Source organism: Bos taurus, chromosome 19, assembly GCF_002263795.3.
Source record: "Bos taurus isolate L1 Dominette 01449 registration number 42190680 breed Hereford chromosome 19, ARS-UCD2.0, whole genome shotgun sequence".
In the NCBI taxonomy this organism is placed as follows: Eukaryota; Metazoa; Chordata; class Mammalia; order Artiodactyla; family Bovidae; genus Bos; species Bos taurus.
In genome coordinates this window covers 62,377,911-62,401,768 of record NC_037346.1, presented here as the reverse complement: position 1 = coordinate 62,401,768, position 23,858 = coordinate 62,377,911, and the positions used below count along the sequence as shown (strand labels likewise).

Genomic DNA, 23,858 nt, shown 5'->3' with positions numbered 1-23,858 from the left:
ACATGTATCTCAGAATGGGGAGAATTTATTTTTGTCTATCGTATAAGTTGGGGATATGGCATCTTCCTTCCCCATTTGAATAACCAGTTGTCTCAGCACAGGTTTTAAACCTGTCCGTCACTTCCCCGCTGAACTGCATGGCAGCCCTTTCCCACAGAGCTCCTTTCTGGGCCCCTTGGTCTCTGAGAAGACAACCTGTTCATTTCAGTAACGTTGTTTTAGGTCCTGATATTGGTGTGAATTCCGAACCACCTGTTCTTTTTTAGGAGTAGCATGGTACTGTGTTCATCCCTGTAGTGTTTAGACTCCACTTGTCCAGGCTGGGAAGCTTCCCTTGGGCCTTCACTTGGACTCGCGCTGATGCTAGGGACCACTCTGGGGAGAGCTGATGGCCGGGCTTCACGTCACTGATAAGTGTCTCAGGCATTTAGATCTTTAACGTCTTCCAAAAAGGCTGACTGTCTTTTCGTCAGAGTTTTGCCCATCTTATATTTGCTATACATAATTGTAAATAGTGTTTGATCATTTTTTCAGATGTATAAAAATTACAAGCGATTTTTAAACTTTGATCTTTGGTTCAGATGCCTTTCTAAACTCTCTTTTTATTTCTAGTGACGTGTGTGTTCATTGTCCTTTTCCTCAATGATTATAATATCTGTGATTAAAGACAGTTTTTTTTTTATTTAATTTTTTTTTCTTGTCATGCACTTATGAATACAAGTAATGATAGCAGACATTCTTTGCTTCTCCTTGGTTTTAAGAGAGCTATTTTAAAACTTCATTATAAACAATGATTTAAATTGGCTGGAGTTTTGGTAAATATTTTTGTCTGGTTAAGAAAGTCTCTTCTATTGCTATCTTACTGAGAGTTTATATGGTAGAATTTCATCAAATGTTTTTCTGTGTATTAAAGACAATCATAAAGCTTTTTCTTTTAATGCATAAAAAGAATAAATCATATTACAGGCTATTGTCTGATATTAAACGAGCATCATGTCCCATCTAATAGTTTGATGACCTAGTATCATGGCAGAAACAAAGACCGTGTTTCTCTTTGGGGCTTCCCTGGTGGCTCAGAGGTTAAAGCATCTGCCTGGAATGCAGGAGACCTGGGTTCCATCCCTGGGTTGAGAAGGAAACGGCACCCCACTCGAGTACTCTTGCCTGGAGACTCCCATGGAGGGAGGAGCCTGGTAGGCTACAGTCCATGGGGTCACAAAGAATCGGACACGACTGAGCAACTTCATTCACTCACTCATCATTGGACTCAATTTGCTAATAACTGCTGAGGTAGATTGACCTGGACGTTTTTAAGTAATGTTATGCTAGCCTCATAATTTGAGTTGCTGAATAATTCTTCTTTTTCTATTCTCTCAAAAAATTAGCAGAAGAGTGAGTTATTTGTTTCTTAACTATTTGGAGGAACTAGCCAATAAAACCATCTGGGCTTGATATTTATTTCTGGAAAGATTTTTGACTACTATTTAAATTTTTCTAGCGGTGATAGGGTGATTCATATTTTCCAGTTTTTTTCTAGTCAGTTTTGGTAAATTTTTATAGTTCAAGAATTTTCTTTCATCTAAATCTGATCTTTATGTATTTATAGAATTTTATAAATGTTGTACTGCCCTTGCATCCTCTGCAACTTGGTGATGACGTATTTCATTTTTATGCATTATTGGAATTGGCTTGTTAATAATTTATTTAAAATTTTTATATTTGGTTCATGACTGAGTTGGCCAATAGTTTTTTATTTCTCTTCCCATTCCCGTCTTCCTTTGGTATCAATATTATGACTTCTGAAATCGTTTCAGTGTATATTTCTCATTTTCTATTCCCTAGAAAAGTTTGTGAAAATTTAGAATGATACATCTCCTGGGTGTTTTTCTAGAAATCACCTATAAAATTATCTGAGCTTAGTGTTTTATTTGTCAGAAGATTCTTAACTATTCTTTCAGTTTCTTTAATTGGATTATTTTAGTTGATAGTTCCTTCATTTTATATTTTCCTAGGAATCTATTTTACCTAGCATATCTAGTTATTGGCATAATATTTTTATGGTATTATCTTTTTGATCTCTGATGGATCTGTAGTATGTCCTTTAAATGTTATTATCTTTTTTTTCTAGATAACATTGCCATACTTTGTTTTCATCTCTAACATTTGTTTATTTGTGCCTTCTTCCTTGTTTCCTTCATTACTCTTATGAGAAATTGTTCTATCTTGCTAATTTCTTAAATTGGTTGCCTATTTCACTAAAAATTAGCCTTTTAAAAATAAGTAGCATGTTTAAGGCTACTTACTTCCTTTAGTTTCATCCTTCAGGATTTGAAAAGGAAAATTTTCATTATCAGTCATTTTTCAGAATTTAAATGTTACGTATTTATTTGATTAGTGCATTTGTATGCGGGCTTAGTCGTGTTCCACTCTTTGCAACACCATGGGCTGTAGCCTGCCAGGCTCCTCTGTCAATGGAATTTCTCAGGCCAGAATACTGGAGTGGACTGCCATTTCCTTTTCCAGGGGATCTTCCCGATCCAGGGATTAAACCCACATCTCCTGCTTGGCAGGCAGATTCTTTACCACTGTTAACACCAGTCAGAATTTGAAAGCCATAAAAATGGATGCAGTGAAATATCCCCCGTGCACCCTGTCAGGACTAACAGCCTCAGTCCCGTCTAACACCAATTTACATAGTGTGCTGTGTCTCCTTCCGGAGATTAAGTGTAAGTGCTTTTAATTGTTATCCTAACTTCATTTTGAAACCTGAGCTATTTAAGGTATATATTTTAAATATTTGAAGTATATGGGAAATTATTTTGGTTTTGTTGTTTTCATTTTTGTTATTGTTCTTAATTTACTTGCAGTTGCAGTCTTACCAAATAATATCTTGCTGCTGCTAAGTCGCTTCAGTCGTGTCTGACTCTGTGCGACCCCATAAACGGCAGCCCACCAGGCTCCCCCGTCCCTGGGATTCTCCAGGCAAGAACACTGGAGTGGGTTGCCATTTCCTTCTCCAATGCATGAAAGTGAAAAGGGAAAGTGAAGTCGCTCAGTCGTGTCCGACTCTCAGCGACCGCATGGACTTCAGCCCACCAGGCTCCTCCATCCATGGGATACTCCAGGCAAGAGTACTGGAGTGGGGTGCCATTGCCTTCTCCAAATAATATCTTTGATACCACCGATTTCCTGCAGTACATTGACACAGATTTTGCGCGTGTGTGTGTGTGTGTGTTGATGAACTCCTTTACTGGAATGGCAGATTTGTGTGTGTGTGTGTGTGTGTTGATGAGCTCCTTTACTGGAATGGCAGATTTGTGTGTGTGTGTGTGTGTGTGTTGATGAGCTCCTTTACTGGAATGGTAGATTTGTGTGTGTGTGTGTGTGTTGATGAGCTCCTTTACTGGAATGGCAGATTTGTGTGTGTGTGTGTGTGTGTGTTGATGAGCTCCTTTACTGGAATGGCAGATTTGTGTGTGTGTGTGTGTGTGTTGATGAGCTCCTTTACTGGAATGGCAGATTTGTGTGTGTGTGTGTGTGTGTGTGTTTGTGTGTGTGTGTTGATGAGCTCCTTTACTGGAATGGCAGATGTGTGTGTGTGTGTGTGTGTTGATGAGCCCCTTTACTGGAATGGCAGATGTGTGTGTGTGTGTGTGTGTTGATGAGCTCCTTTACTGGAATGGCAGATTTGTGTGTGTGTGTGTGTGTGTGTGTTGATGAGCTCCTTTACTGGAATGGCAGATGTGTGTGTGTGTGTGTGTGTGTTGATGAGCCCCTTTACTGGAATGGCAGATGTGTGTGTGTGTGTGTGTGTGTTTTGATGAGCCCCTTTACTGGAATGGCAGATTTGACATTTTCTCCCACAGTTTCCCTGCAGTTGCATGTATTTCGAGGTTGTTTTATCACATGTGTGCAGACTTAGATGTGTCCCACTGGTGACTGACATAAAAAAGTCATTTGGTGACACTCTATTTTAAAAATGCCTTTCATTAATATTTTACAGGTATAATAACTTTTTTCATCTAGTTACTTTCAGTCTCTTCATGACTTTGGTGTGTCTCATAAAAAACATGGATGAATTTTGATGTTAAAAAATTTAAACTGTTGCATTATTTGAACTAGTAATTCTGGTCCATTTATTTGTGTTTTGATTATTGATATACCATCTTACTTTCTTTTTCTATTTCCCACCTTTTCCTATGCTCTTTTTGTGCTGATTTTGAAAATAGCCTAATTTAAAGACTTATGGAGAAATTGAGAGGGTGATGTAGAGAGCTCTCAGTGACCTCACACCCCATCCCCCCCTATTATTAACATCTTACACTGAAGGGTGCTTCCAGTTTTGCACCAAGATTAATTTGTTGTTGTTCAATTGCTCAGTTGTGTTTGACTCTGTGACCATGGACTGCAGTTTGACAGGCTTCCCTGTCGTTCACCATATCCAGGAGCTTGCTCAAACTCATGTCCATTGAGTCGGTGATGCCATCCAACCATCTCGTCCTCTGTTGCCCCCTTCTCCTCCTGTCTTTAATCTTTCCCATCATCAGGGTCTTTTCTAATGAGTTGGCTCTTCACATCAGGTGGCCAAAGTATCGGAGCTTCAGGTTCAGCATCAGTCCTTCCAATGAGTATTCAGTTCTGATTTCCTTTAGGATTGACTGGTTGGAGCTCCTTGCTGTTCAAGGGACTCTCAAGAGTCTTCTCCAGCAGCACAGTTTAAAAGCATCAGTTGTTCCACATTCAGACTTCTTCATGGTCCAACAAGTCTCACATGACTGCTGGAAAAACCACGTCTTTGACTATACTTCAGCAAAGTGATGTCGCTGCTTTTTAATTCACATGACTGCTGGAAAACCATAGCTTTGACTATACTTCAGCAAAGTGATGTCTCTGCTTTTTAATATGCTGCGTAGGTTTCTTATAGCTTTTCTTCCAAGGAACCTGCTGCAGGGTCACTGGCACTAACTGCAGAGTCCTGGGAGTCATAGCATGCTAGCAGAAGTCCTTTTGGAGGAGGTGGGAACACAGCCCCATCCATCAGCAGAAAAATGGATTAAAGATTTACTGAGCATGGCCTTAGTTTGAGCATTTTTGGCATTGCCTTTCTTTGGGATTGGAATGAAAACTGACCTTTTCCAGTCCTGTGGCCACTGCTGAGTTTCCTGAATTTGCTGACATATTGAGTGCAGCACTTTCACAGCATCATCTTTCAGGATTTGGAAGAGCTCAACTGGAATTCCATCACCTCCACTAGCTTTGTTCGTAGTGATGCTTCCTAAGGCCAACTTGACTTCACATTCCAGGGTGTCTGGCTCTAGGTAAGTGATCACACCATTGTGATTATCTGGGTTGTGACAATCTTTTTTGTACAGTTCTTCTGTGTATTCTTGCCACCTGTTCTTAATATCTTCTGCTTCTGTTAGGGCCATACCTTTTCTCTCCTTTATTGAGCCCATCTTTGCATGAAATGTTCCCTTGGTATCTCTAGTTTTCTTGAAGAGATCTCTAGTCTTTCTAATTCTATAGTTTTTCTCTATTTCTTTGCATTGATTACTGAGGAAGGCTTTCTTACCTCTCCTTGCTATACTTTGAAACTCTGCATTCAGATGTGTATATCTTTCCTTTTCTCCTTTCCTTTTCACTTCTCTTCTTTTCACAGCTATTTGTAAGTCCTCCCCAGACAGCCATTTTGCTCTTTTGCATTTCTTTTTCATGGGGATGGTCTTGATCCCTGACTCCTATACAATGTCACGAACGGCCATCCATAGTTCATCAGGCACTCTGTCTATCATATCTAGGCCCTTAAATCTATTTCTCACTTCCACTGTATAATCATAAGGGATTTGATTTAGGTCATACCTGAATGGTCTAGTGGTTTTCCCCACTTTCTTCAATTTAAGTCTGAATTTGGCAATAAGGAGTTCATGGTCTGAGCCACAGTCAGCTCCTGGTCTTGTTTTTGCTGACTGTGTAGAGCTTCTCCATCTTTGGCTGCAAAGAATATAATCAATCTGATTTCGGTGTTGACCATCTGGTGATATCATGTGTAGGGTCTTCTCTTGTGTTGTTGGAAGAGGGTGTTTGCTATGACCAGTGTGTTCTGTTGGCAAAACTCTATTAGCCTTTGCCCTGCTTCATTCTGTATTCCAAGGCCAAATTTGCCTATTACTCCAGGTGTTTCTTGACTTCCTACTTTTGCATTCCAGTCCCCTGTAATGAAAAGGACATCTTTTTGGGGTCGTGAACTTCCAGATGTTCAAGCTGGTTTTAGAAAAGGCAGAGGAACCAGAGATCAAATTGCCAACATCTGCTGGATCATTGAAAAAGCAAGAGAGTTCTAGAAAAACATATATTTCTGCTTTGTTGACTATGCCAAAGCCTTTGACTGTGTGGATCACAATAAACTGTGAAAAATTCTGAAAGAGATGGGAATACCAGACCACCTGACTTGCCTCTTGAGAAACCTATATGCAGGTCAGCAAGCAACAGTTAGAACTGGACATAGAACAACAAACTGGCTCCAAATAGGGAAAGGAGTACATCAAGGCTGTATATTGTCACCCTGTTTATTTAACTTATATGCAGAGTACATCATGAGAAACGCTGGGCTGGAAGAAGCACAAGCTGGAATCAAGATTGCTGGGAGAAATATCAAGAACCTCAGATATGCAGATGACACCACTCTTATGGCAGAAAGTGAAGCACTAAAGAGCCTCTTGATAAAAGTGAAAGAGGAGAGTGAAAAAGTTGGCTTAAAACTCAACCTTCAGAAAACTAAAATCATGGCGTCCGGTCCCATCAGTACAGTTCAGTGCAGTCGCTCAGTCGTGTCCGACTCTTTGCGACCATATGAATCGCAGGACGCCAGGCCTGTCCATCAGCAATCCTGGAGTTCACTCAGACTCACGTCCATTGAGTCAGTGATGCCATCCAGCCATCTCATCCTCTGTCGTCCCCTTCTCCTCCTGCCCCCAATCCCTCCCAGCATCAGAGTCTTTTCCAATGAGTCAGCTCTTCACATGAGGTGGCCAAAGTATTGAAGTTTCAGCTTTAGCATCAGTCCTTCCAATGAACACCCAGGACTGATCTCCTTCAGAATAAGACTGGTTGGATCTCCTTGCAGTCCAAGGGACTCTCAAGAGTCTTCTCCAACACCACAGTTCAAAAGCATCAATTCTTCGGCACTCAGCTTTCTTCACAGTCCAACTCTCACATCCATACATGACCACTGGAAAAACCATAGCCTTGACTAGACGGACCTTTGTTGGCAAAGTAATGTCTCTGCTTTCGGATATGCTATCTGGGTTGGTCATAACTTTCCTTCCAAGGAGTAAGCATCTTTTAATTTCATGACTGCAGTCACCATCTGCAGTGAGTTTGGAGCCCAAAAAAATAAAGTCTGACACTGTTTCCACTGTTTCCCCATCTATTTCCCATGAAGTGATGGGACCAGATGCCATGATCTTCATTTTCTGAATGTTGAGCTTTAAGCCAACTTTTTCACTCTCCTCTTTCACTTTCATTAAGAAGCTTTTTAGTTCCTCTTCACTTTCTGCCATGAGGGTGGTGTCATCTGCATATCTGAGGTTATTGATATTTCTCCCGGCAATCTTGATTCCAGCTTGTGCTTCTTCCACCCCAGCATTTCTCATGACGTACTATGCATAGAAGTTAAATAAGCAGGATGACAGTATACAGCCTTGATGTACTCCTTTCCTGATTTGGAACCAGTCTGTTGTTGCATGTCCAGTTCTAACTGTTGCTTCCTGTCTGGTCCCATCACTTCATGGCAAATAGATGGGGAAACAGTGGCTGACTTTATATTTGGGGGCTCCAGAATCACTGCAGATAGTGATTGCAGCCATGAAATTAAAAGATTCTTACTCCTTGGAAGGAAAGTTATGACCAACCTAGACAGCATATTAAAAGCAGAGACATTACTTTGTCAACAAAGTCCATCTCGTCAAGGCAATGGTTTTTACAGTAGTCATGTACTGATGTGAGAGTTGGACTGTAAAGAAAGCTGAGCAGTGAAGAATTGATGCTTTTGAACTGTGGTGTTGGAAAGACTCTTGAGAGTCCCTTGGACTGCAAGGAGATCCAACCAGTCCATCCTAAAGGAAATCAGTCCTGGATGTTCATTAGAAGGACTGATATTGAAGCTGAAACCCTAAGACTTTGGCCACCTGATGCGAAGAGCTGACTCATTTGAAAAGACCCTGATGCTGGGAGGGATTGGGGGCAGGAGGAGAAGGGGACGACAGAGGATGAGATGGCTGGATGGCATCACTGACTTGATGAACATGAGTTTGAGTGAACTCTGGGAGTTGTTGATGGACAGGGAGGCCTGGCGTGCTGCGGTTCATGGGGTCAAAAAGAGTCAGACACGACTGAGCAACTGAACTGAAACTGAGCATGGCCTTGCCCACCAGAACAAGACTCAGTTTTCTCCATAGCCAGTTCCTCCCACAGAGGGCAAAGAATGAAAACCACAATCACAGAAAACTAACCAAGCTGATAACATGGATCATAGCCTTGTCTAACTCATTGAAACTATGAGCCACGCCATATAGGGCCACCCAAAATGGATGGGTCATGGTGGAGAGTTCTGACAAAACGTGGTCCACTGGAAAAGGGAATGGCAAACCACTTCAGCATTCTTGCCTTGAGAACCTCATGAACAGTTTGAAAAGGCATAAAGATTTGACCAATATTAATTCATCATCATTAACAGAAATCCACACCTTCCTAAGGTTTCCTTAATCTTTACCTAATGTGTTTCTCTGTTCCAAGATTGCATCCAGAATGTCACATTAATTTTAGTTGTCATGTCTCCCTAGTCTCCTCTTTGCTGGAATAGTTTGTCAGATTTTCCTTATTTCTGATGATCTTGACAGTTTTGAGGAGTGTCTGTTAGGTATTTGTGGAGTGTGCCTCTATGGTAATGTGGAATTCTTCTGCAAGAAACGTTGATCTCTTTCCTGTCATTTATCAATGGAATCATTTGTACCCATGTGGGTCCACACGGTGGGGCCCAGCCCGGATGTCTCGGGTGGTCCAGCCCCGGCGCTGGGGGCTCTCCCACTGGCCGGCCCTTAGATCTGCCTCTGTCAGTGTGACTGCCCCGCTCCCAGTGCACCAGGCCGTCCCCGGATTTGCTCTGGGATGTCCTGCCACCTGTCCCAGGACCACTGGCTCCTTTCACTGGGGCGCGGCATGAGGAAACAGAAGCTGGGCTTCGTGTGCTTGCTGCTTCTGGGATGTCCCTTGCCGAGTGTCCTCTGCTCTCCCTGCTCGGCTCTAGTCTTGTGCTGTGCCACGGGTCTTTTATTAAGATTTCCTCCTGGTTCACCACTCTCACTTCTGCTATGTTTATGCCGCCTTAACTCACACATTCTATCTTTTACACAGAATTTTTAGTTTTGGCAATTGTGTTTGGTTCTTTGTCCAATCTGGTCATTTTTGTTTAATCTCTTCTGGTTTACTCATTTTGTAACTCTACCCTTTGTTTCTTTAAACAGTTAATACATGTTTATATTCTTTTTCTGATATCTGAATGCTTGCTCATGGAAATCTGTTTCTGTTGACTAACCAGTGGTGGTTTGGGGATGCCGGGGGACTTGGTGATTTTTTTTTTTTTATTAGGAGCTTGTTTTTGGTTTATCTTAATTTGTGGGAAACCTGGAGACATTAAGCTTGGAAATCCTTCAATAACTGCACCAAATTCCTCTTTTCTGAGTCTCCTCTCTTCCTTTTTAATGCTGTTTCTCTTCTTCCTGTGGCTCATTATTTCTGCCTGAAACATCCTATATCTACCTCTGTCTCCAGATGCTACTGTCCTTTCTCTTTAAGGTCCATCTCAGATGCTTAGGTTTTATTCAGTTTTCCAGAATTCTTCTGAGCTCAAATAACTGCTCCCTCTCTGACCTCTTATGGCCCTTTGTCTTCTCTTATGGCTCTTATGGTATGTGTGTTATGTGTGTGTGTGTGGTGTGTGTGTTGTGTCTGTGTCATTTGTGTGTGGTATGTGTGTTTTGTGTGTGTTATATGTGTTATGTGTGTTATATGTGTGTTGTGTGTGTTATGTGTATTATGTGTGTATATGTTGTGTGTGTGTGGTGTGTGTGGTGTGTATGTGTGGTGTATGTGTGTTATGTGTGTGTGTTATGTGTGTGTGTTGTGTGTGGTGTGTGTGTGGTGTGTGTATTATCTGTGTTATGTGTGTGTGTGTGTTGTTTGTGTGTTATGTGTATTATGTGTGGTGTATGTATGTTGTGTGTGTGTTATGTGTGGTGTGTGTGTTATGTGTCTATTATATGTGTTATGTGTGTATGTGTATTGTGTGCGTTTGTGTGTGTATTATATGTGTTATGTGTGTGTGTTGTGTGTGTGTGGTATGTGTGTGTGGTGTGTGTGTGTGGTGTGTGTGTGTGTGCTGTGTGTGTGTGGTGTGTGCTGTGTGTGTGTGGTGTATGTGTGTGTGTGGTGTGTGTTGTGTGTGTGTGGTGTGTGTGGTGTGTGTGTGTTGTATGTGTGTCATGTGTGTTTGTTGTGTGTGTGTTATGTGTGTGTGTGGTATGTGTGGTGTGTGTGTGGTGTATGTGTGTCATGTGTGTTTGTTGTGTGTGTGTTATGTATGTGTGTTATGTGTGTGTGTGTGGTGTATGTGTGTGTGGTGTGTGTGGTGTGTGTGTGTTGTATGTGTGTCATGTGTGTTTGTTGTGTGTGTTATGTGTGGTGTGTGTGTGGTGTGTGTGGTGTGTGTGGTGTGTGTGTGTGTGGTGTATGTGTGTGTGTGTGGTGTGTGGTGTGTGTGTGTGGTGTGTGTGGTGTGTGGTGTGTGTGTGTGTGTGGTGTGTGTGTGTTGTATGTGTGTCATGTGTGTTTGTTGTGTGTGTGTTATGTGTGTGTGTGGTATGTGTGGTGTGTGTGGTGTATGTGTGTTATGTGTGTGTGTGTGCTGTGTGTGTGTGGTGTATGTGTGTGTGTGTGGTGTGTGTTGTGTGTGTGTGGTGTGTGTGTGGTGTGTGTGGTGTGTGTGTGTTGTATGTGTGTCATGTGTGTTTGTTGTGTGTGTGTTGTGTGTGTGTGTTGTGTGTGTGTGGTATGTGTGTTGTGTGTGGTATGTGTGCGTGTGTTTGTGTGTGGTATGTGTGGTGTGTGTGTGTGGTGTATGTGTGTTATGTGTGTGTGTGTGCTGTGTGTGTGTGATGTATGTGTGTGTGGTGTGTGTGTGTGTGTGGTGTGTGTGGTGTGTGTGTGTTGTATGTGTGTCATGTGTGTTTGTTGTGTGTGTTATGTGTGGTGTGTGTGTGGTGTGTGTGGTGTGTGTGTTGTGTGTGTGTGGTATGTGTGTTGTGTGTGGTATGTGTGCGTGTGTTTGTGTGTGGTATGTGTGGTGTGTGTGTGTGGTGTATGTGTGTTATGTGTGTGTGTGTGCTGTGTGTGTGTGATGTATGTGTGTGTGGTGTGTGTGTGTGTGGTGTGTGTGGTGTGTGTGTGTTGTATGTGTGTCATGTGTGTTTGTTGTGTGTGTTATGTGTGGTGTGTGTGTGGTGTGTGTGGTGTGTGTGTGTGTGTGTGGTGTGTGTGGTGTGTGTGTGTGTGTGTGGTGTGTGTGTGTTGTATGTGTGTCATGTGTGTTTGTTGTGTGTGTTATGTGTGGTGTGTGTGTGGTGTGTGTGGTGTGTGTGTGTGGTGTGTGTTGTGTGTGTGTGGTGTGTGTGTTGTGTGTGTGTGGTGTGTGTGGTGTGTGTGTTGTGTGTGTGTCATGTGTGTTTGTTGTGTGTGTGTTATGTATGTGTGTGTGTGTTGTGTGTGTGTTGTGTGTGTGTGTGGTATGTGTGGTGTGTGTGGTGTATGTGTGTTATGTGTGGGGTGTGTGTGTGTGGGGGGGTGTGTGTGTTGTGTGTGTGTCATGTGTGTTTGTTGTGTGTGTTGTGTGTGTGTGGTGTGTGTGTTGTGTGTGTGTGGTGTGTGTGGTGTGTGTGTTGTGTGTGTGTCATGTGTGTTTGTTGTGTGTGTGTGTTGTGTATGTGTGTGGTATGTGTGTGTGTGTGTTCCTGTACACGTATGTGTAGCTTATGCAGTGTAGTCTAAAGTCTTTTAGGGAAAATGCTTTTCTGGAAGTCTCTTGTCACAGTGGCTTCTACACCATAAGTCTTAATAAATACTGACTTATGTATAGTTATAGATTAACACCTCAGCCTGTGGTGATGATTGCCCATAAACTCTATGAAATGTACGAGAGTGACTTCATGTATCAAGAAGTTGTTAATGTGTTGTTATTCCAAAAGTGCTTGTAGAATACTTCTTCAACTTTGAAAATAATCAAAATGATTGCTTCTTAACTACGGACATGTCCTCAATTTAAATATTAATGTATTTTTTTTTCACAAAGAGCATTTAAAATGTTTACTTGGGATGATAGTCCTGAGAATCCATAATCATTTATGAGATGATAATAAGCCTGCCACTTCTTTTGCCAGAACCTTTCAGATTCAGTGTGGTTTCAAGAGCCATTAGCTATCTGAGGAAACGGGTCTGTGTTGTTGGAAGGATTTTGTAATTAATTTTTTATCATGGTAAAATACACATAATATAAAATTTGCCATCTTAACCATTTTTAGGTGTGCAGGCCAGTGATATTAAATACATTCACCTTGCATGCGACCATCATCACCACCTATCACATAACTCTTTTTATCTTGTAAAACTGAAACTGTCTCCATTAAAACAACAACTCTCCTTTCTTCACCCACGGGCCCTGACAATCCCCATATACTCTCTATCTGTGTGGTTTTGACTCTTCTAAGTACCTCACATAAGGAGAATCACACAGCCTTTGTCTTCTGGCTTATTTCACTTAGCATCATGTCCTCAAGATTCACATGTGTTGTAGCGTATTGCAGGCTTTCCTTCCTCTCCAAGGCTGAATAATATCCCATTGTGTGTATGAACCGCACTTCACTGCGCTTACCCGTTTATGTATCAGTGGACACTGGGGTCGCTTCCATGTTTTCTGGTCTGTATGTTTTTGAACTGTTATTTAAGAGTCAGGTTAACTAAAAGTTGTCCTTATGGTTTGTCTCTTAGAGACACAGCCTTTAGTAATTTTTGAATTTTTAAAATAATTCTGCTCTTTTATGTCAGTCACATAGGGGAAGTTTTATAGCTTACTATTTATAATATTAAAGAAAAATGAACACATCTATTCCAGATTGAGCTTGTCAGTTTCCTCACTCTAGTTATCAGCACATGCTAATGACTGAAATATTAAATACCTGAGGGACACCTTCAGCATTGAGTTCTTTCAGTTAATGTCTATTTCTTCCATAATTAGTTGATACATTTTTCAGCATAGTTTTTCTATTTGAAAAATCACCGTTGGATTGAAGCCAGTGCATTATCAGTGTTGCCAGCAATTTAAAACACCTTCCTCTAAGTTACCATTACATGCCTAGTCAACTGATAAAAATATACAGAATGATGACGCCCAGCCCTGGAAGGTGTGTCCGGTCAGGGGATGGTTGGGTTATGTGGCGCCTGTTGAAGCATGCGGTGCCTTAAACAGCTGCCACTGGGCTTCAGAAAACGCTGCATTCTCAGCTAATGCACAGACAGTGACAGTGGCACCAGGTGCCCTCAGCCTGAACCAGCTGACCACCTGCTGGCTGGGCACACCAGGGTCCTTGCGCTGCTTTCCCTGTGAAAACAACTTGAAAGGCCAGATGCAGTTTTTTAAAGCACATTTGTGTGTGTGTGTGTATTCACAAACGGTTGAGTTAGTTAGGATGCGCAGATGTCAACATTTAAATGAAAACAGAAACCCAGAAGTGTGAGCGGAGTGCTGAAGGCATCTCTCGCCTTGAGGACCGAGTGAACTTGAACTTCAGTTTGGGGACTTGTATTGGGCACAGGAGTAAAACAAAGTCCAGGCTTTGCTTAAGGTGATGATCTAGGCTGCCACTGGGCCTCGAGCTGGGACACGGAAGGGCCACCAGGCGCAGACGAGTTAGAAACCAGAGAACCGTCACCAAGCGGGGAAGAAGCAGGGAGGGGTGAGCCGGGAGACGGGCCTCGACACGTGCACACTGCTGTGTATTCAACAGGTGACTGACGAGAAACTGCTGTGCAGCACTGTGGGCCCTACTCGGTGCTCGTGGTGCCCTAGCTGGGAAGAAATCTGAAGAAGAGGGGCTGTATATATAGGGCCTCCCAGCGGCTCAGTGGTAAAGAATCCGCCTGCTAATGCAGGAGATGCAGGCTCAATCCTTGGGTCGGGAAGATCCCCTGGAGGAGGAAATGGCAACCCACTCCAGCATTCTTGCCTGGGAAATCCATGGACAAAGGAGCCTTACAGGCTATAGTCCATGGAGTTGCAAAGAGTTGGACACGACTTAGCGACTAAACAACAATAATATATATATATATGTACATATTCACTTTGCTGCACAGCAGAAACTGACACAACATTATAAAGCAACCATCTTTGTGACCCTTTGGACTGTAGCCCACTGGGCTCCTCCATGGGTTTTCCAAGAAAGAATACTGGAGTAGGTTGCCATTTCCTTCTCCAGGGGATCCTCCTGACCCAGGGATCGAACTCAGGTCTCCTGCGTCTCCTGTATTGCAGGCAGATTCTTTACCCACTGAATCATCAGGGAAGCCCTTAAAGCAACTGTATTTCAATTTAAAAAAAAAAAGAAACCAGTAAACTAGAAACAACCTTAGTGTTGAGTGAGGTGCTCCTGAAAATCCACGCCTATAAGCTCAGGAACATCTGATGCCCGAACTGTCACATCAGTGTGCCCTGGGATACGAGGCTGAAAACTTGCTCTAAAGTCATCCAGACCTGCTGACATCTCCAGGGTCTGTCAGGGTCAGATGGTGGCTGGAGAACCACTTCCAATCCCATCAGACACGAGCCTGCATTTGAAAAGAGTAACACGTAGTGTGACAAAAACAAAATACAATGACCCCAGGGTCTTAAAAATTCTGAACAACAGCATGGGAGCTGCAAACAGTTGAGATGCTGGAATTATCAGCCTCAGACAGACGGTCATGCTTAGTATATGCTGTAAAGGGAAAGACTTTAAAGGACTTGAAAATATTTACTAAAGCGGTTAAAGACATTTAAAAATCGCCAGACATATTTGTATAAGAATAAACTCCCCAAAATAAAACAACTGAAATTCAGAATCTGTATGGATTTGAGATCTAATTACATGCAGAAAATGCCTAGAATGTAGGTGAGAGGAAAAGAGATGGAAAATATGAGAAATTCATGAAATGAAAGAATAGGAAGATCTAATTTACATCTGTGTGAGTTCATAATGAGTGGAGAGAGAATGGAACAGAGACGTTAAATTAATAAGTCCAGCCTGATAATTCTGTAGCCTCTAGAACTGTGAGAGAGTAAACACGTCTAAAGCCACCCAGCTTTTTGTACTTTGTTGTGACATCCCTGGGAAGTTAGCGTGCCCACGTGTTTGGGAATTAAGAGACATACTTCCAAACAGGTCATAAGTCAAAGAAAAAATAAAAATGAAAGTTAAAAATGCTTTGAATTAAATGATAACGAAAATACCGTGTATCTAAGAGATTAAACTTACGCAACAGTAGAGCAGTATTCATAGTCTAAGTTTATAAATCAAGAAAGAAGGAAGGATAAAAATAAATGAGTGAAATATCCAAGATAAAAAGTTAGAAGAATAAAAAAAGATTCCAAGAATGTAGAATGCAGGACATAACAAAAATAAGAGCAGAAATCAATGAAATAAAAACAAAAATTGAGTAGCAAGTACTGAGGAATCTCAGAAACATAATGCCAAATACTTGAAGAAGCAAGTTGCAGAAGAACCAAGTAATATTCCATTTGCAAAGGTATTTGAAACAAAACTAAACGCGTTGTCCGGGGTAAAACATTTCCGGTGGCATCTATGTCTGAGCCCGAAGGGGCTGGCGGGGCCGGAGCAGGGGGGCGGCGGAGCGGGGCGGCGGGGCGCGTCTGTCAGCCTCGCGGCGCGTGTCCTTCCACGCACTCCCGTCACATCCTCTGCCCGTTTCCCTAACAAGGTGATTGCGGACATGGAGGCGCAGGTGCACAAGCTGAGAGAGGAGCTGGTCAGCGTGAACTCGCAGCGGAAGCAGCAGCTGGTGGAGCTGGGGCTGCTCCGGGAGGAGGAGAAGCAGAGGGCCGCGCGGGACCACGAGGCCGCGGTGAGCAAGCTGAAGGCCGAGTCGGAGAAGATGAGGCTTGAGCTGAAGAAGACCCACGCCGCCGAGACGGAGCTGACGCTGGAGAAGGTAGGCGGCTGGGCGGTGGGAAGCGGGCGGGCGTGCACGAGGCCCAAGCCGCCGCCTTGCCTTCCCGGCTCACCTCTCAGGGGCCGCGGCCTGGAGCCGGCCCCCAGTTTATAAGCCTTGCAGGTGCGCGGTCTGCAGGTCTCAGGCTTCCCTAACACCCCTGTCTCCCGGGGAGGGACAGATGGAACACCCCCTGCCGAGTGACTAAAGACGCGTCGAGCATCACCCTGGGCAGCAGTATGTGGGCTCTGGCGTTGAGTGGAGGCCCTCGAAAGGGCTGGGCTTTGTCCCCTGTGAGCAGCGGAGGCGGGGGGTTCACTTCCGCTGAGGGCAGAGCTGGACGCAGGGAGACCAGTTCAACCACTGCAGGCATGCGGGCGGGAGGTGACCGTGCTGGCGTGGCCAGGGGCACGGAGGGCGGTGACCGGCCCCGTCCCCTTGGGGCCCGGGTGTCCGCAGCGGGGCTCAGGGTTTGCTTCCGGCCCAGACGTGTCGGGGCGGCGAGGGGCAGAGGGCGCGCGCAGAGCAGGTCGTCCAGGGCGGCTGCATGGTGGCGCGCTGGAGCCGACGGACACTCAGCCTCAGTCCCCTCTGCTGAGAGGCAGGGGAGCGTCCGAGCCTCAGGGACACAGCCGGCCGCGGGGCCTTCGTGCACCCAGTGGGGTCGCGGGTGGCCATCCCGTCAGAACAGCACAGAGCTTTAAGGCAGAGTGCACAGTGTCTGGGCCAGGGCGTCTGCTGCGGGGCCATCTCAGCCTCTGGCCACAGCGAGGGGGACCATGCGGACAGAGCCGCCACCCCACCCCCGCTCCTTGCCCCTGGAAAGCTCCCGCCCCCGCCGCTCATCGCGGCCCACCGGGCAGAGTGTCTCTAAGGACACAGGCTTTGTTGGCCTGGACACCGTGTGCCCCGAGGGTTAAAGTCCAGATAGTGAAGCCAGACTTAAAACAGGCATCTGAGGCCTCCGTTCTCTTGAATCAGGTGTCCACATTTTAATAAAATGTGGTTCTTTTCAATAAAAGCAGAAAGTTTTCAAGTATAGGTTTATATGTGTTCTAATTTATAGATACAGATTATAGATAATAGTATTGGACACTGCCAGTAACTTATTTGGCCAATATTTCTGGAATATCTTCTGTGTCTGAGGCATTATCCCAGCACTTGGGAGCCACGTAGAAAGGCGAGAACGAGAGGCCCCTGTCCCTGAGGAGCCCGTGGGCAAGGACGGCTGCGGGACACGCAGGGGCTGTGAGCAGGGCACGGTGAGCGGGGGAGGCGCGCTGGAGTAAGGGCGTCCGGGGCACCCCTGGGACAGGTGAGATTCACCTGGACGCCACGACGCGGGGCTGGGGCGAGCAGGCGCTGAGCCGCACCGTGATGGACGTGTATGTGGCCAGGTGGCCAACGGGGCGGCGCGGTTCCAGCCGGGCCTGACCAGCAGGCCCGCCGAGCTCACACGGCACTGGTCCTAGCCCCGAGCTTAAACCCCGAGGTCACTCAGGGCTCCTTTGCCGTGAAGTGTCAGGACCCAGTGGGCTGTTAGGAGGCTCTTCTGTCAGCGTTGGCAGGACCAGCGCAGAGGAGGGGTCAGTCCAGGAGGGGCCCCCAGGGCGCCTCGAGGTGCCTGAAGGTGGCGACCCCACCGGAGGAGGCGCGTCTCAGAGTCGTCGGCCCAGCGGGCAACCGTTCCGTGCGAGTCCCGCTCTCGGCATTCACGAGCGGCCCTGTCAGGGCCTCTGGTCCGGGAGAGGATGAGCTCCGTTCGGGCCCAGTAGTGATGTGGATTGGAGGAGCGTTTGTAGACGACCCTCAGGAGGGCCGGACGGAGCGGAGGCTGCAGCGCGGGGGCTGGGGAGCGTACCCCCAAACCACCAGCCGTGCTGGACTCGTGAAGTTGGGGAGGAGACAGGGGTTGTGCAGAGGAAGAGGAGAAAAATGTTTTTTCCTGGAAATAGCGGCAGAGGCGGTTTGGAAAGGACGCTTATCAAGGATGTGACAGAAAATCAGGAAGGCCGAGCGGGGAGGAAGGTCCCGGATTTGGAACTGAGAACCGCTGTGACCGGGGGCAGAGCACTGCAGGCGGCGGTGTGGACTGAGCGTGGCCTCGGGACCGTGGGCAAGGCGGGGGCGCTCGGGGACGGGGCGCCGCAGGAAGGAGAGGTCCACAGAGTGCAGGAGTCAGGGTTTGGGCTGAAAACGTCTGGAGACACACGAGCGGAGGAGGAGCCTCCTGGTGGGACTGTGGACCCTGATGCTTGCGGCCGGGATGCAGCTGTGAGCCGACTTCAGTCCAGCCGCGCGGACAGCGGCCAGGCCTGGGGGCTGCCTCCCTCGCTGCCTGCAGGTCTCTGCCCGGGGAAGGCTCCCCGTCCCCTCACCCTGCTGTCCTCTCCGCTCGGTAGAGCATCAGGGCAGGCGGGCCGCCCAGGCCGAAATTCTTCTATTTTTTTTTTAAACATTTTGCTTTAAAAGTTATCTAAATTGATGCAAAAATTAATATCTTCATACTAAAAATTTTGTCAACATTTCCATTTTTCCCCTTAGTTTAAGATCCCAGTAGAATTACAGGGTCAAATTGCTTTTCAACAACATTGTACTAATTTATATTTTTCCCCACAGAATATCTGTTTCATATAGCCAGTCCTTAGTATTAATACTCTAATTTGGGGGCAGGGTGTTAGTGAGAAACATTTATTGTTTCTGATTTCATATTTAAGAGTGAGACTGGATGTTTACAGCAGATCTTTTAGTCACATTTCATTTCCTGAGAATTGTGTGTTCATGTCCTTCAGCTCTTTCTCCTCTGTTGATGTCCTGGCATTGTTCTCATCACCTTATATAAACTTCGTATTTAGGATGATAAAATTCTTGGTGGCAAGTATTTTTGGTATTTGCCTTTTAATTTTGTCCTTTGATTTTATGAAACACAAAAGTTTTATTTGTATTTAGTATACTCTATCAGTTCCTTTGTGAAATCTCCAGTATAAGCAGTGGCTTTAAGCTTCACAATTTGATATCTTAAAATATATGAACACATCACACATTTTGCACACTGTACTGAATTTAAAAAGCTCTTGTGAAATTGACATGGTACTTACAGGCTTGGGCTCCTAGTCTATAATTTTAATGGCATCTGAAGGACTGTACTGGAATTCTGCCAGGCGGAAGTCACCAAAAGGCCTGGAGCAACAACTCAGCATCTTTTTCAAATTTAAGAAAAGCTCCATATGGTGTAATTATCCAAAGCTAAGGTCACAGAAACTACTTAAACCTTTGAGATTTATAATTAAAGGATTAATATTAACTTATGAAGACATTGTCATTTTGGCTTAAAATGGATTTCTGATCTCAATTCTGTTCTTTTTACTTTGATCTTTTCCCCAAGTTTTTCCTTTGCAAAGAAAGTGAAGTTTGTGTCCTTAAAATGTTAAATTAAATGTTATTCTCAAACAGTTCAGATTTGCAAAAACTGTTCGACACACAGTGCCCAGCTTGACCCTCTCGGAGCTCGGGCGTCGGGGGGCTCCCGGTGGGTGTTTCCCAGGCATGTGCCCCGCAGCTCGGGCGCTGGGCTCTAGCAATGCCTCTGAACGTAACAGGCAGTTAATCTAATACAAAAGAAAAAACCTGAGCAGATGGAAACTTGGAAAACTTAGTTCAGTTCAGTCGCTCAGTTGTATCCCACTCTTTGTGACCCCATGAGCTATAGCAGACAGGGCTCCCTGTCCATCACCAATTCCCAGAGCTTACTCAAACCCATTTCCACTGAGTCGGTGATGCCATCCAACCATCTCATCCTCAGTAGTCCCCTTCTCCTCCGGCCCTCAATCCTTCCCAGCATCCGGTCTTTTCCAGTGAGTCAGTTCTTCACATCAGGTGGCCAAAGTATCGGAGCTTCAGCTTCAGCATCAGTCCTTCCAATGAGTATTCAGGTCTTTAGTATTCCTTTAGGATTGACTGGTTTGACCTCCTTGCAGGCCAAAGGACTCTCAAGAGTCTTCTCCAACAGTACAGTTCAACACATCAATTGTTTGGCACTCAGCCATCTTTATGGTCCACTTCTCACATCCGTACTTGACTACTGGAAAAAGCATAGCTTTGACTATATGTTGGCAAAGTAATATTCCTGCTTTTTAATATGCTGTCTAGGTTTTCGTAGATTTTCTTCCAAAGAGCAAGCATCTTTTAATTTCATGGCTGCAGTCACCATCTGCAGTGATTTTGGAGACCAAGCAAATAGTGTCTGTCACTGTTTCCATTTTTTCCCCATCTATTTGCCATGAGGTGATGGGACCGGATGTCATGATCTTCGTTTTCTGAATGTTGAGTTTTAAGCCAGCTTTTTCACTCTCCTCTTTAACCATCATCAAGAGGCTCTTTAGTTCCTCTTCACTTTCTGCCATAAGGGTGGTGTCATTTGCATATCTGAGGTTATTGATATTTCTCCTGGTAATCTTGATTCCAGTTTGTGCTTCATCCAGTCCTGCATTTTGCATGATGTACTCTACTTATTAACATTTAGAATTTTAAGGTATCTTCAGTTGCCTCAATTGTAAGCCCTCTTTGGGTGGTAATAGGGGCTATGTCTTATACACATGTGATGAGAGGAGCTGTATGTCCCTCCGAGGCTCAGTTTTACACCAGTGTCCAGCTCTCTCCTGCTTCTGATTCTCATGTGATGCACCTGTTTCACAGGGATTCCACGAAGTAAATACTGGAATCGTTTCTGGGGTGTTTGCTTATTAAGCAGAAATAGCAGCATGTCTGTCATCATTCGAGCTTGAATACTTAACATGGTCAAGGTCTCACCACCCCCACATGAGTGGGACTGCAGAGTCTGGCATGTGGACGGAGGAGGGCAGCGTGCCGGGTCTCCCGATGACCTTCTTCACCTCCTCCCTCCGCCCTGCTGCCCCAGACAGAGCACTCCTGCTTTCTAGCAAGTCTGGAGAGCAGGTCAGTCTGCGTGCCTAAGCTAGACAGCTGTCTTACCAGGAGAAAATTAAAAGGCAGTGTCTTTTATGTTAGGGGTTATTTGAAAATAACATCTAGAATTATAAATAAATCAGTTTGTTTTAAAAGTAAACGTTTAAAATTTCCAAGTCCCCCTTTTCATTCTGTGGCCCAGCTTCCCGATGTGCTGACTGTACCAGTAGCGATGGGAGCACCGCCGTTCACCGGACGTTGCTGGCTTTATCCTTTGGGATGTTCTTGAGGGAAAATTTTTTCACCTAGGATGAAGGAAAAATCTCTTAGATCAGTGCAGCAAAAGGTAGTTATTGACCTGAGAAGTTGCTGAGAGGAGAATAGTGTATTTGCCATCTTCAGAGAGTGACATTCAGACTGAGGAGCGGGCGCCAGTATCCGTGCACAAAGGCTTCTGGGTGTGTGCTCGCCTCTTGTGAGAGGAGGCGCGTGGCGAGCAGACGGGCGTCAGGCGTCGGGTGTCCGGCCTGAGGTTGCGGAGGAGTCAGTACAGGACAGCGGACGGCCCTGGGCCGAGAGCCAAGTCTCGTTCTGGCCATCGTTCATCACGAAAGGGAAGCAGTTATTCTGGGTGAGGCAGGGCTTCCTGATTCAGTATCATGAGGATTAAACATGATTTTAAGTGATCAATTAATTTAATTGAGTACCTTACAAGATACAGTAAAAAATAATAGTAACTGTACATGACCAGGAAAGGTTTAATTGGCTTAAATAAACCTCTTCGTCTTCACAAGTAATCAAGGAAATACTGAGACAAGAAGCTACTTTTCATGTATCAATTAAGCATGTTACTATTACTATAAATAGAACCAAGTATTCTTTTAAAATAAGGGTACAAAATACTGAGGGTGCAGTGAATAAATATTCTAAAGTGCTGTTACTGAGTATAAATTGCTACAACCTTCCTGAAAGCCTTCAGTAGCCTATGTTAGTAAGTTTAAAAATATCTATGCCTTTTGATCTAGTAATCTTTTCTGGTTACCATAATATCAATACTAAAACCTGAAAATGATATCCCTCTAAGCACAAATTAATCTCACTCATGAATATTGTGAAAAGATCCAATGAAATACTAGGCAATAGAGGTTAGTATTGCATTTAAAACATCATGTAATAGAGTATTAAAAAGCAAAGACATTACTTTGCCAGCAAAGGTCCATATAGTCAGAGTGATGGTTTTTCCAGTAGTCATGTACAGATGCAAGAGTTGGACCATAAAGAAGGCTGAGTGCCAAAGAGTTGACACTTTTAAATTGTGATGCTAGAGAAAACTTTTGAGAGTCCTTTGGACAGCAAGGAGATCCAACCAGTCCATCCTAAAGGAAATAAACCCTACATGTTCATTGGAAGGACTGATGCTGAAGGTAAAGCTCCAGTTCTTTGGCCACCTAATGTGAAGAGCCAACTCTTTGGAAAAGACCCTGATGCTGGGAAATATTGAAGACAGGAAGAGAAGGGGATGACAGAGGATGAGATGGTTGGATGGCATCACCAACTCAATGGACATGAGTTTGAGCAGACTCCAGGAGATAGTGAAGGATAGGGAAGCCTTGCTTGCAGCAGTTCATGGGGTCTTGGACATGACTTAGCTACTGAACAACAACAGCTTACCATGACCACATGAGATTATTCCAAGAATGCAAAAATGGCTTGATATTAGGAATGCTATTAGTGTAATTCACTATATTGATAAATCAAAAGTGAAAAATTGAATGAAGTCTTCTCCATATTCTTTACAGTGAGCCCAAGCTTCTGTAAAAAAGAATCCTCAAACCGTGGACTAGTAAAATTGGGAGTTTATTTTGCTCTCTCATCACATTCTGGTTCAGGGTGGGAGCCAGTGGTTCCGTCCCAAAAGGTCATGGAGGGCCAGGCTGGCTGGTGGCATGGCTCTGTCGTCTCCAATGTGGAGCCTCCCTCTGCCTTGAGTGGTTCCTGCATCACCAGTGCTCAAGCAGCAAGAAGGGGCAAGGAGGACGAGGACAACCGATGTGCTTCTCAGGAAGTGCGACGGCAGCTGCCTCTCACTCCCATCAAACCGCACTGGAGAAATCCTAGTCCTGGGCTGCTGCAGGGGAGCAGGGGCTTGTGAGCGTGTGTGCAGAGGGCTACTGTTTCAGAAGAGAAGCATGGACGCTACGGGCGATTAGCAGGCAGTGGCACGTTTGTAATACTTCAGCATTTGACACCTACTCTGTGTGTAGTGATCCTGGAAGCTTGCTCTAGCAGTGAACGAACAGCCAGAGCTTCCTGCCTTCTCAGAGCTCACACTCCAGCAGGAGACACAGACCCTAAACCACAGAATTTTAAAAAGGCCTGAGTGGACTTCCCCGGTGGCTCAGTGGTAAAGAATCCGCCTGCTAATGCAGGAGACATGGGCTTGATCCCTGGGTCAGGAAGATCCTCAGGTCGGGAAGATCCCCTAGAGGAAGAAATGGTAACCCGCTCTAGCATTCTTGCCTGGAGAATCCTATGGACAGAGGAGCCTGGCGGGCTACAGTCCGTGGGGTTGCACAGAGTTGGACACGACGAAGCGACTTAGCACACATGCTCCTGAGATGAAG

General features: G+C 44.9%; 1 protein-coding gene across 9 annotated transcripts in view; it reads left to right on the top strand.

Annotated features, from left to right (window-relative positions):
• Positions 1-23,858, top strand: part of CEP112 (centrosomal protein 112) — a 320,619-nt gene that overhangs the window by 198,893 nt on the left and 97,868 nt on the right. For all 9 annotated transcript variants that reach the window (XM_024981122.2, XM_059878648.1, XM_059878651.1 and 6 more), the window contains one exon: positions 16,078-16,308. In XM_024981122.2, coding sequence (XP_024836890.1) covers positions 16,078-16,308 — 231 coding nt within the window. The remainder of the gene's footprint in view (positions 1-16,077; positions 16,309-23,858) is intronic.